The 14154-nt window shown below is 43.6% G+C and overlaps 1 protein-coding gene across 1 annotated transcript in view; it reads right to left on the bottom strand.

Annotated features, from left to right (window-relative positions):
* ITGB5 (integrin subunit beta 5) overlaps positions 1–13748 on the bottom strand; it is a 90980-nt gene extending 77232 nt beyond the window's left edge. The window contains exon 1 of the mRNA XM_087711717.1: positions 13080–13748. Within this exon, the coding sequence (XP_087567843.1) occupies positions 13080–13161 (82 nt within the window). The 5' untranslated portion in view covers positions 13162–13748. The remainder of the gene's footprint in view (positions 1–13079) is intronic.
* Positions 13749–14154: the final 406 nt, after the last annotated feature.

Here is a 14154-nt window from a genome sequence, read left to right as displayed (position 1 = left end):
GCGGCCAGACACAAGGGAAGGAGGAGGAACAGGGAGAGGGAAAGTGGCCTTCTCCTTCCCTCACACCGGCCGCTCCGTTGCCCTTTTCTCCATTGCGGTGCAGTGCCCAGGATCCATTTTGATAGCGGGGGTGGGTGGGGTGGGGGTAATTTAACAATTAAATGGACCAGTGCAAACCAGTTCTATCCCACCACTGGCTTTAACCATTGCAGCTAAAACCAAGGAGAATTCATATCCATCAATAGCTGAAACTTGTAAAATTCTATTATTTCCATTTGAGTTATGGAATACATGGTTCTGACATAACGGCACATTGAAAACTGAGATATGAATCAAGCTCCAAGCTCGCTCTCTCTCTCTCTCTCTCTCTCTCTCTCTCTCTCTCTCTCCCTCTCTCTTTCCCTCTCTCTCATTCTCTCTCTCCCTCTCCCCCCCCCTCTCACAGCAGTGAGCTATTACCATTACAGATCTTGACACTTCCTAGCTAGACTCTGGATATATACAAGTACATATACATATTTGATATCTTTGTGTTAGTGTTGACTTCTGGTAGCTTCCTGGACAAGTCCCTGTAGTTTTCTTTGCAAGATTTTGGAAGTGGCTTGCCCTTGCCTGTTTTCCAACAACTGAGAAAGCTCAAGGTCATCTGACTGGCTTTGTGCCCCAGGTACGCTGGAAGAAAAATCCATCTCGTTTAGTTCCAAGCTGGGAGAAAGATGCTAGAAACAACATGGAGGCTGGAGGCTGACTGGACAGAAGGTCCATTTATTGGTGAACAGAACCACCAGGGTTTGTGGTTCTGGGTCAGCTGACCAAATGGTTGAAAGAGTGGATGGATCTTTATAGGTTTCTGTGACTTTTGAAGTTTCAGCTGTTCTGGGGGTGGTGAAGGGTCTTGTGTTCTGAAAGGGTGTTGGGAAATTCCTATTGTGGCTAATGGCTTTTGTCCTGTGTTGGATCTTGGGTGAGGGGTTGTTTTCTAATCCTACCCTTCTGCCTTTGTTAGTTGTGCTGCAAAAGTTTTGAAATATCTTGCCTTGAATAGATTTCTGCCTGCAATGTTTGCTTTGCTTATGAATAAAGCCATTTATTTAGTTGGTTTCCTCTTTCAATAAGCTCTTTATCTCCTTAAGTGCTGGCATCTGCTGCGGACTATAAAGAAAGACTGGGGGGTGCTTTCTGCCTCTAAAAATATGTTTCTCCATTTCTCCTTTAGGGAAATAATATTCTGTCTTTTTAAATATTTCCCAAAATATTTCATTCTTCTGGGGGATGGGGGACAGGGTGGGCTTCCCACAGGTGGTACCAGAGCTCAGAGTCTTATGGTTTCTCACCTGGTATCTTAACCATTGCATAAAACTGGACCACATAGGAAAGCAAACAGAGAATAAAAAAGGGATTAACTTGCTTTAAATTGCCTAGTTATAACAATGATGATTGCAGAAAAGGAAAAAGGCATTATGGGAAGGGAGCTACAGTTCTCACTGAATTCGCATTACTGTAAAGGAATCAAAGGAATGACTCTGCATTCATGCTATGCAGTCTAAAGAGAAAATGACCTGAGGCTGGATTACAAACGGATTTCTTTTCTCTCATACCAAAGTGTCAGTGTAATAACTGCATACACTAGAGGCGATCCCATTAAATCCTTCTTAAAAGATCAACAGAAGCATTAACCGATTTGGCTCCAAAATTTCTCATCAGCAACCATAAGTAAGAGCAAAAAAGAAAGGGTAACACTGAATGGCAGGTTAGATGTGGCTCAAACAGATTTGCAATTTCATCTGGGTAGGAATTTCAATTTCTCTTCATAACACTTTTGTGTTGCTGTTCTTGTGCAGCCTATGATGATTTTTCAAAATGCAAAAGATGGGTGTTGTCTGGATGAATCATTCACTTTGAGAATTGAAAATTCCACACCCCACACACCACAGACTTGAAAAAATAACAATCTGCTCCCCCAGCAGCAGTTTTGTATCAAATGGTTTTGAAAATTGTCAACTTTAAGACGTGTGGATTTCAGCTACCAAAATTCTGGAAATTGCAGGTCCATACAACTTAAAATTGGCAAGGTTGGGAAACACCGTTTAAAGGCAACTGGACTTTCTTTTTTGTTTTTATTTGAAGACATTTCGCTTCTCATCCAAGAAGCTTCATCGGTTCTGGCAGGATAGTGGGAGGACATGGAAGACTCCTGTCATCCTCCATCATCCTGCCAGAATCGATGAAGCTTTTTGGATTAGAAGCAAAATGTCTTCAAATAAAATAAAGGAAGAAAGTCAAATTGCCTTTTGAAAAAGCACCTTTAAGACAATCATGACCTGGGTGGCTGAGAATCTCCATAGAGTGCTTAAAGACATGTTCAACCTGTGGAACGCTAAATTCTCTAAATCATCTAAGATGCGTGGACTTCAATTTGCAGAATTTTGGTAGTTGAAGTCCATATGTCTTAAAGTTGACACCATTGGGAAACACTTACCTAAAAGAGGATTTTTTTTAAAGCTATGCATTGACTTGATTATAGAGATGGGTCTACAGAGGTTTTTGGATGGGAGAAAAAAGAGAGGAAGGTGTGATAGAAATCATATATGCCTACTTTTCTATTGATAGGGCGCTCCATTTTGATGGCAGCTGTGGGAAGAAAGAAGCAAGCAGTTCTGTTTTCTTTTTGTAAACCAGACAAGTGTTAAAGCGATAAGAAAAAAATTAATCACCTGCTGACTTTGGAATTTAGGAGATGTGATGAAGAATATATGAATCTACAGAGAAGGCAGAATAGATTTTCAGAGGACAAAATTCCAGACATCAATTTTAAAAAAACATTTTAGGCAATCAACTAACTTGGGCCAAATATTTCAAGTAGTAGCTTTCAAGCTATCTTAGCCTGCACAGATTCTTCCTTCTTTGGCCTTCTTTATTTTGCTCAATGCTGACCATTTCTTTCTTCTGTTCTGTCTCACAATTTTCCCAGAGAATGTTCTTCCATCTTGTTGGACGATGTTATGGGAATTTCTTTCCCTACTCTAGGTTGGGTTACTGTCATAAGCAAATGACGCCATTGTTCAACAAATCAGTTTTCAAAATCCAAGCTAAATGTTACGTAGCAATGAAGTCTGTGTTATCCTCCACAGTTTCAAGCCATCCAATACCATCAAGAAGGACAGATTGAACTCTGGGTACCATCAATTAAAGCAGGGGTCCCAAAACTTGGCAACTTTAAGACTTATGGACTTCAACTGCCAGAGCTGGCTGGAGAATTTTGGCAGTTGAAGTCCACAAGACTTAAAGTTGCCAAGTTTGAAGACCTCTGAATTAAAGAACGTCATCTTGAAGGATCCAGAAAATGCACTTACTTTATCATAGCATCTTATCTCTGGAACAATATTACCCCCTTCCCCTAAGATTTTTATAACTCCTATCTTTACATAATTCAAGAAATAGTTCAAAACCTGAGTATCTCCCCAAGCATTGAGGATAGGGTGATGGTGAGTATTTTTTTTTTGTTATGGTTGGCTCATAAGTGCCCTTTGGTTCTTGTATGTAGACAGTTGCGTTCTTTTAAATCTGTAAGCCAACAGGGGTTGTCAAGGTGGCCACAAAATTTGAAAATCAATAAAGTCAATAAGCAAATGTCATGTGGTTTGTGGAACATGATGGGAAACTCTAGGATAATTTTTGCTATGTCAACCTTAGCAGTAAAAGGTTAAAATAAAACGTGAAATATTGATTACCTGCCATCACATTGGTGTCAACTCTTAAAGAGGTCACATACACTTAAATGCAAAACATGCGTGATTTTCTATGCTGTATACAAAACAGGTCAAACATCTCTCTGCCTAAATCCATCTTTCTCTCATTTTATCATTTTTATTTTATATGCAATGCTAACATGTGAATTATTTCTTCAAATAATAATACCGAAAAAATAAGGTAGTACTACGTAATGAGAATAAAATATTTTTTTCAAAATAAAGATTATGAAAACAGCATTCCACACTTTTCCCACTCTTGTCCTGCATTTAAAGGCAGACAATTATGCCCTTTATCTATACCATCATGACTATCATAATGTAAACTCCCAGAATTTAATTCATTTATTATTTTTGTTACACGAAAAATTATTTAACAAATTTGTTACTTATAGAATTCCCAGAAAGCCTTTTGATAGAATTCTGAATTCCACAAATTCAGATTTAAGATGAACTATGATGTGGGGGCAAATCCAGTATCAATTCTTATAACTAGCAGTTATGGAGGATGATTAGAACATGGTAGATTTGAAAGCTAGAAGGTGAAGTAGATGAAGGACAAGAAATAGAAAGTCACATTCATCAATTAGTTTGTTTTCACGAAGAATGAATAATTACATGGATGGTTATTTGGATAGATTTTTGATCAAGTAATGGCATATGTCAAATGTTCAGCTTCTGAATCAAATTTCAGGCAGTGATTTGTGATCTAGTACTTAATGTGTTAATAGACTGCACAGTATCATTCAGTTAATAGCATTCTGGGGAATATTGAAATAATTGAAATATTAAGTTTACAATAGCATGTCAGTTTATACCCTGACTTGATTTCATCACTCAGAAATAAATTAACTGCCCAAGTTTTGCTTGTATTTTACTTCCAGATGTCTTGGATTCAGTGCTTGTTATAACAATGTCTGGAAGGTTTTCACTGGGTTCTGCAGTTTTTCAATTCTTCGTCACAGGCTGCTTAATTTAGAAGATAGTTTGTTAACACTGCTTCTTAAATTGTAATTATAAGAAGGAAATCAACAAAACAGCTAAGAGCATTCAGATCTATTTCTGCTTTTAAAAGTGCACGATCATCACAATAAGAATATTTAGGGAGTGCATTTTGCAAAGTTAACACAAGTTTCTATGATAAGGACATTCTTATCCTTTCATCGCAGCTTCTCCAGTATTTTTTAATGCAGTAGTAAACATCTCAATTGCAGCAGTCTATGCTAGATTCATTTACCAGTTCACAGAATCCCACTGCATTATTATTTACCATAGATGTGAGAGGAGCATTTTCCTGGTTGTCCCTTGAATTTATTTTTTTCACAAACAAGCCTAGAATGGGGCTGGCAGGCTTAACTCAGCCGGAATTCTATTTGAGCCTTGAATGAGCATTTGCCCACACATGTTCAAGAACTTCATCATAACCACAAGGAATCGCTTTTTCCTTTGTAACTAAGACAAGGAATTAAAGGACATGATATGCCTTTCCAATCTTATTCTTCTAGCCTCAGACCAGTTCTGCTTCCACATAAAGTTAGAAAACAACTCCAAACCAAGCTACATGCTTCATACCATGCTACATTCCAGAGTTGGACATTTTTCAATTTCATGGTGCTTCAAGAAAAGATGTATGAAGCTTAAAAGTGCAGGAATGCTGAATTACACCAGCAGCTGTTATCAACTAAAGTACCGAAGGATTTTTTTTCCTACTAGAAAAATAACCAAATCAAATCCCCTTGTAAAGCAGGAAAAAGAATATTAAGACTTACCACCTCAGCCATCAACTTCCAATTATGGGCCTTAAAAAAATAGGTACCACAATGTGTGAGAATTAGTATATTCTGTCTTTGGATAACTATGGACAGGGAATCTCTGAGCTGCTTTTCTGAAATATAGATCAGGCTCTAGATCAGATTTGTGCATATACACAAATGAGGTGGGAAGAGAGTTTTAATTTAATAGTAACATAAAAGGGTGCAAAGCAGGGGTGGGATTCAAACATTTTTTACTACTGATTCTGTAGGCGTGGCTTGGTAGGCGTGGCTTGGTGGGCATGGCAGGGGAAGGTTACTGCAAAATCCCCATTCCCTCCCTATCAGCTGGGACTTGGGAGGCAGAGAATAGATGGGGGCGGGGCCAGTCAGAGGTCATATTTACCGGTTCTCCGAACTATTCAAAATTTCCGCTACCAGTTCTCCAGAATTGGTCAGAACCTGCTGAATACCTGAATGCAAAGGCATTTTGAACACAAACATGTGCAAAACTTCCTGGTTTTGAGTTTGAGTTATTTTGTATCTTCTGGAAGAATTTCACACTGAAAATGGGAGGCTTCAAAATGTTTTGAACTCCAAAGAGTTCAAATGGAAACATTTTGCATATCCCTTGTAAAACAGAAATGAGAATCCACAATACCCATGAGTTAGATCTTAGCTCAATATTACGTAGACCGATCTATGACAGTTTTGCATAACTGCAGGCAGGAATTGTCTTCACTTTTACTGTGAAGTGGTGGGGCTTGAACACAAGAACTTCTGAGGCAAAGCGGATGTTCTGTCGCTAAGTTACAGTTTTGATATGATCTGTCCGTAAAGGATTTTCTAACACCAAGGAGATGCCCACATAGTTGAGAAGACATTAAATGATGCCAGAGTCAGCAAGGATAAATGTGATCTTTGTAGCAATAGCAATAGCACCTAATATACCACTTTACAGTGCTTTTACAGCCCTCTCTAAGCAGTTTATAGAGTCAGCATATTTCCCCCAGCAATTTGGGTCCTCATTTTACCCACCTCGGAAGGATGGAAGGCTGAGTCAACCATGAGCCAGTGAGAATCGAACTGCCAAAATGCAGGTGGCTGGCAGTCAGCAGAAATAGGCTGCAGTACTGTACTCTAACCATTGCGCCACCATGTAACTTTTTAACTAACTTGTATTGTGTCAAATAATAAACAACCGAACCATCAGCAGCATATCAGGACAGAAGTCCCCAACATTTCCAAGTTTGTGGACTGGGGGGGGGAGAGGAACAGAACTTAAATGAGCATGCATACATTCACCAGTTGCTTGCACAAGCAAGGATGCGCATGCATGCACACATACTTGTCAGACATTTCTGTGGTCCAGTTGCAAACCCCTCACAGCTTATTAGTGAGTGGGCCACATCCCACAGGTTGGGGGCTCCTGCTTTAGGACATTGATAATTGATAAATATAGTTCTGGGTAGAAGTAAAAAGAGCTGCCATCTGGCATGTATCAAACAGAGATTCTGAGAACTTTAAAAATATGATCTCTTGAAGAAGCAATATTTATAGTGGAAAAGTATGTCATGATCCAGGTTAGGATCAAGCAACGTATCAGCAAGAAAGCAGCCTTGTATCTATGTAGTTTTCCTGGAGGCCTGAAGTCTTGGCAAAAAAAGCCGTGTTTAAAGACCAACTCTGTGCTACCTCAAGTTTTAAAGAGAAGTTGCTTCAAGAGGAGTTTTCTTAATGCTAAAAATGCTATGTGTAGGGAGAGATCTGATCCTTTTAAAGGAGTGCAAAGATATGACCGTCTATGGGAAGATTTACTGCTTCTATAAATGGAAGCCAGCTAGATCATTCAAGGAACTTAACCAAGGAAAGCATGATAGCCTATTTCCTGTTGCAAAACCTCTTCACAGAATAGTTGAAGAATTATTCCAGTGCAATATGCAATGTGTTTTCCTACCAAGCAGCCCTTCTCTGTCAACTATATTTATTCCTACTTCTATTCTTCAATAAAATATTCAAGCCCAATCCTGAGTGAAACGTGGCAAACACAAATTTAGCACTAGATATAACCACACCAAAGCCACTGAGTCAAAGGTGAACTCAGTGGCTAAGACGCTGAGCTTGTCGATCAGAAAGGTCGGCAGTTCAAATCCCTAGCACTGCGTAACAGAGTGAGCTCCTGTTACTTGTCCCAGCTTCTGCCAACCTAGCAGTTCGAAAGCATGTGAAAATGCAAGTAGAAAAATAGGAACTAGCTTTGGTGGGAAGGTAACAGCGTTCCGTGCGCCTTTGATGTTTAGTCATGCCGGCTACATGATCATGGAGATGTCTTTGGACAGTGCTGGTTCTTCGGCTTTGAAAGGGAGATGAGCACACACGCCCCTAGTCAGAAACGACTAGCACATAAGTGCGAGGGGAATCTTTACTTTTATCACCACACCTTTCATCTTGAGAAGGCGACTTCATTCCTGCGTCTTTCTCCCAATCACTATATATTTTCTTCAGACACTTCCTCATAAAATTAAGTTTGTAGATCTCAAAACCTTAAAAATATTGAAACCAGCAGGGTGATTTTGAGCCAGTCACTATCTCTCTCAGCCCTAGAAGAGAAGCAAACCACTTTCAAATGTTGCAAAAACAGGTGTATAGATCCATGTAGATCTTCATAAGATGGTATAAAAATAATAATAATGTTGTAGACTTCCAGTTTGCATTTCTCCACATATTGAAATCTGTAGAGTGACAGATTGTAGTGGTACATCATCTGTTACAATGCGAGTTGTGCCCGTATTTTAAGAAAGGTGGAAGGAAGGCAATTAAAAACAACATTCGCAAACAGGACAAGAACACACCTCCCCTTCGCTGCTAGCTTTGCTTCTTTCTAACCATTTTCTCCTGAAAATTGCATCCCTTTTGAAGCATGCATCGGAACAGCAATAAAGTATGCTCCCTTCCATATTTGAGCATACCAGGTGCTTTGACATAACATTATTTCCTTGGCTCAGCTGATAAGGAAGGAGAGTGTGTGGCTTAGAGGCTAATACAACTGCCTAACATGTAGAAACAGCCCAGGTTTGAATCCCAGTAAGCGTATGGCTAGCTGATGAGAGCTAAATAGCTTGAAATAGATCTATACTAGTCTCCCTTTATTTATTTATCAGCACAATGCAACACACACACACACACACACACACACACACACACACACAGACATCCTTGTGATCAACTGCCATATACAGTCACAAGCAATCACTTCTAAGTTACAATGCACTCCATGTGAAAACGATGTATAGATTGCTCTAAGATATATTATAGGGCAGTGAAGGCAAACCTTTTTGCCATCACGTGCCAAAAGTGGGGGGAGCGTAGGGGGGTCGTGCATGGGCATGCCCACACCCATAATTCTATGCGAGTGACCTCCCAATTTTCTCCCTTGCTGAAGCCTCAGGAGGGAGAAAAATGGCCCAACAGGCAAACCGGAAGTCTGTTCCTGAACTTCCAGTTTGCGCGCTGGGTTGTTTTTCTCCCTCTGGAGGCTTCAGGGAAGCCTCTGGAGGCCGAAAAATGGTAGAAAATGATGGCTGAAGTCAGCTGGCGCTGGAGCTGATAAGGCAATGCCTTGCGTGCCTTAATAAATGGCTCTGCGTGCCACCTGTGACACGTGTGCCATAGAATCGCCATCACAGTTATATGGAATATAATACTTTCTACTGTTTAGTTAGCTGTTAACTTAGATCCATGTTGTATTTGTTAAACAGGTAGATGTGTTTGTCCCATGGCTTGGACCCAATGGGAACCTAGCGAGTAAAAAGTGTTTTTGTCAGAAGTGAAAGCTGGGTATAACTTCAACAGGGGTGCAAATTGACATTTTAAAACATCCCACAATCCACAAATTGTTTTTTTTTAAAAACTAATTATGTAATTGAAGCTTATTTTTCAAATTGAGAGATGAAAAAGATCTGTTGCCTCAAATATACTGGGGAAGGTATCATTACAGCAGTGACGCGCGGTGAGCTTCATGGCCGGTGAGGCAAGCGCGAAAGCCCCGCTGAAACCCCGGCACAGCTTTAAGATTTGTGGACTTCAACTCCCAGAATTCCTCCTCCAGTCATGTTGCGATGATGTCATCTGCATGGATCTGCTCCGCTTCGCTTTATTCACCGGGGGGGAGGGCTGCCGCTGAAGATACCGACAAGCCCCCGCCGCCACCAGAATAACTGCTGCTGCCTCCTCCTCCTCCTCCAACAGCACCACCACATATGCTGCCCAGCGCTGCGGCCTTTTTTCCTGCTCCCGCTCCCTCCCGCGGACTCATGGCTCCTCAAAAGCACGGTGGAGGAGGAGGGGGCAGGGGTAATGCGGAGTCCAGCTCAGGTGCTCCGAGTGAAGGGGGAGATGCCGCTGCCACGGGTGGGGGCGCCGGTGGGACCTTTGCCGGCTTCACCTCAGCCGCAGCGTCGGGCGGCAAATCCGGCAGTGCTGTTGGAGGAGGAGGAGGTGGCAGCAGATATTCCGGTGGCAGTGGGGGCTTTGGGGCTTCACTTCAGCCACAGTGCCGGGCGCAAGCGGCTGAGACTGGCCGCCCACAAAGGACCTCCCCGGGCTTGCTTTGCTGAACACTGAGGCTAGTTTGACTGAGGCTAGTTTGAGGCTAGTTTGAGTGGGCGCAGCCGGCGCAAACTACCGTCAGTCGCCCTGCACTCATCAATACAAGTCTGGGGAGGTCCTTTGCGGGCAGCCAGTCTTAGCCACCTACAAAGGACTTCCCCATGCTTACTTTGCTGAACACGGGGCGACTGATGGTAATGAGCAGCGCAGCTGGCACCTAGGAGGTCCTAGGAGACCTGCTGTGCTGCATAAGCTCCTGCTGCTGTCCCCGTACCCGTGCTAAGTAGATTTTCTGAGGCCCCTCAGCTTCTGGAGCCTGTGACCACCCCTCGTCCCCCAGGCTGGCTCAACGCCTGAGCAGCCTCACTTCGGCGCCCACCCGTTGCCTCCAGTCCTCCCTCGCCCTCTCCGCCCACCGAGATGGAGCACATCAAGCATGTCTCGCTGAATGGCCGGCCCAGAAAGCATGCACTTTAAAGTGCATGCCGCTGCCCCGGCCATACAGTGGGGTGGCAGCATGCACTTTAAGTACCAGCGTGCCTCCCAGCCACAAACCAGGACATGTTTCGCTCTATGGCGTGCCAAAAAATGAAAAATGGAAAATAAAAATAAATGTGCCAGCCCGCGCACCAGCAGAGGTGGGTAAAACACACACACACACACACACACACACACATAATAAAAACAAATTACAATTACTTACATTACAAATAATTTTGAATTCCTCCCCCCTGTCCCCTCCCTCTGACCCACATACCTTCCAGCTGCATCAAAAATGCAAGATTTGGTCTAGCCAGGGCCAGGCAACCTAGGATAGTTCTGCTAGAGTCACCACGTGGATGACTCTGCTTAAACGTTTTAATAAAGCCTCTAAACAAAGTGCCCTCTGCAGGAGGAGACGAGAGAACTATGGGCCTCATTTGCATAAGGAATTTTTCGCTTTTTAACCTTTGCTTAACTCTTAAAAGGCGAAAAATTCCTCATGCAAAGGAGGCCCATAGTTCTCTCGCCTCCCCCTACAGTTAGCACTAAGCAGACTCAGAGTCACTATGACTTGGAGTCTGGCAGCAACTACCTTGGCCTTTTTAATTATTTTAAAATTTCTTTTCTTTTCCTCATGAGACTGGTGAGGCCCCGCCTCCCCTGCCTCCAGTGACTGCACATCCCTGCATTACAGTCTCTCTTACATCTCCAGCTATTCAATACTACTGCTGGAAGTGATACAGGGCAACCATACTTGCTAGTGTTATTTTCTCTGCTGAGTAATCTACGTCTGCGGAAGGAATGGAACTAGCATTTAAAGACCACCTTGTTTCTAACTTTCCGTGGAAGCATCTTAAAGGTAAAGAGAGGGAAGCAAAGAATAAGCTAGTAACAAGCCTATTTCAAAGATACAAAAGAGCTAATAAGCATGTTTGGGGACTTGATATTAACAGATTAACAGAGTTGGAAGGGACCTTGAAAGTCATCTAATCCAACCCCGCACCCAAGCAGGAGACCCTACACCATTTCTGAAAAATGGCAGTCCAATCTGTTCTTGAAAGCCTCCAGCGATGAAGCTCCCACAACTTCCAAAGGTGAGCTGTTCCATTGGATTGTTCTCACTGTCAGAAAGTTTCCATCATTTATTCCTTGTCTGGCCTTCAGGTGTCTTGGAAAATAACGACTCTCTCCTCTCTGTAGCAGCCCCTCAAATATTGGAACACTGCTATCATCTCCCCCCTGGTGCTTCTCTTACTAGACTAGCCATGCCCAGTTCCTGCAACCACTCACTGTATGTTTTAGCCTCCTGTCCTCTAAACATCTCGGTTGCTCTTCTCTGCCCTCTTTCTAGAACATATAAACAGAATATGAAGGAGAAGCCTTCTTAACTTTGGACTGCCTGCATATTATCACCAGCCTATACATCTATGGAAATCTTGCCCAACTTGGCACAATGTTGAACATCTTGAAAGCTGCATTCTCAAGGCGCCACACTGGGAAAGCTGAGCTACAGCTATTTCAAAATCACTAACCACCTTATAAACACTTTAAAAACACTGTATCAGCAAACCAAGTCCATACACTCCTACAACACCCACTTCTGCTTGGCTCAGTTGGGGGGGAAAAACAAAACACTAGAGAGCCTTCTCTCATACTGCAGAAGTAAGGTCCAAAGCATCTGAAGGCAGGACAAGAAGCAATTGATGGAAACTAATCAAGGAGAAAATTCCTGACAGTTAGGACAATTAATCAGTGGAAGGCTGGATTCCAGGTTGTGTGAGTGCTCCAACAGTGAAAGTTTTTAAAAAGAAACTGGACCACCATTTGTCTGAGAAGGTATCTAGGGCTTCCTGCCTGAGTAGGGGGTTTGAGTAGAAGACTTCCAAGGTCCCTTTCCAACTCTTGTCATTCTGTTCTGTTAAAAGCTTGGGGTGTCCATTCTTCAGGCACCACTACCAATTCAGGTTCTGTTTCTTCAGCTTTTATTTCACGTGGCATCATCCGAAAGACCTGGCAAACTTTAATCAATCCATTTAGCCACTTCTTCACTGCAGCCAAAGCAACCGGCACCTTCCAAAATGTCTTGGCAGCCGGTCCCATCCTCCTGCAAGTGCAGTTGAAGGAACCCAGACCATACATGGGGGGGGGGAGGGATGTTGAATAACCGCCCATCTATTTACAGACCTCTGAGCTGTTGCTGCTGCTGCTGCAATCGAAACACTGGTATGTTTACAGGGAGTTCTACACGTGCTACGTTTATTGTTTTCCATTAACTCCTTCTCTTCCCCGCTTCCCCAAGTCCTGCCTGCCGCGAAAAGCAGCTTAAAGATTCACAAAAATAAAGTTATCCTTTACTGTGAATTGGGCGGCCGTCTGACACAACTCCTCCCCACGCAAGATTCACACAACTATGACACCTTGTCACCCCCCGATCGTCCCCGGCGCGACATAAAATATATTCCCCAAGTCCCTTTTGGTTTGCACTCACCTGTAACGCCGGGGCAAAAGGAGAGGATCCAAAGGCAGGCGGCGGCGGCGGCATACCGCGGGAACCCTCTCCCCAGGGCCATGACGACGATCGCCGCCGCAGACGAGGGGACTAAAAAGCTTTGTGGGGGGGGGGGAAGCCCGGCGGGAGTCCTTAACAAAGGCCACCGCTGGCACGGCAGGAGCTTGGGCGGCTGGATCGGGCGCGATCCTAAGTATTACTGTCTACGGCCACCGAGTCCAAGCCAGCCAGTTAGCCACCCGGAGGAAAGTAAGGCAAGAAAGGATCGGCGACTGGCTGTTTCTTCACATCGTCTGGCAGTTTCTGTCCCGGGCGAATCTGGCCGGTCGCTCTCCAGGGAATCCAAAGTTGCGGGACGGCCTGAAACGGGCAGATCTCCCAGGCCCTGGAAGCAGCCACTGTCTCCTTCTCTGCCGCCTGGACCGCTTTGGGGTTTGGGGGTTTGGTTGTTGGTTTTTTTTTTTTTTTTTGGCTGTGTTTGTTTCTCCTCAACCTGCCCCCCTCCCCCTTCCCCTCCTTTCCTGGATGACTCTTCAGCTCTCTGGCTGGGACTCTCTTCCCAAACTCCTGAACTTTCTTGCTGCCCGGGCTCTGAATGGTAAATCTCCGCCCAGCCCGGCCAATCGGCGTCCAGCAGCGATTAACTCTTTGCAGCCCTGACGCGAGGCCTCTCCCGGCTTTTTTTTAAATTGGGGTCAGGATGGATGGGAATGAAGGCAGGACTGAATGCAGAAATAACGGAGTCGGAAGAGACCTTGGAGGTCTTCTAGTCCAACCCCCCCTCTCCCCGCTCAAGCAGGAGGCTTTATACCATTTGGGGACAAATGGCTGTCCAATCTCTTCTTAAAAACTTCCACAACGTCTGGAGGACAGATAGTCCTCGACTTACAACCATTCCTTTAGTGATCATGAGCCGTGGGCCCATGTGGAGTGGTTAGAATGCAGTACTGCAGGCTAATTCTGCCAGCAGTTTGACAGTTTGGATCTCACCAGGCTCAAGGTTGACTCAGCCTTCCATCCTTCTGAGGTGGGTAAATTGACGACCCAGATTGTT

This window comes from Thamnophis sirtalis, unplaced genomic scaffold (genome assembly GCF_051295495.1).
Source record: "Thamnophis sirtalis isolate CommonGarterSnake01/CBP01778 unplaced genomic scaffold, rThaSir2_p1.2 scaffold_1, whole genome shotgun sequence".
NCBI lineage: Eukaryota > Metazoa > Chordata > Lepidosauria > Squamata > Natricidae > Thamnophis > Thamnophis sirtalis.
Note: the sequence above shows the minus strand (reverse complement) of the source record. Positions and strands in the feature narration are given on the sequence as shown.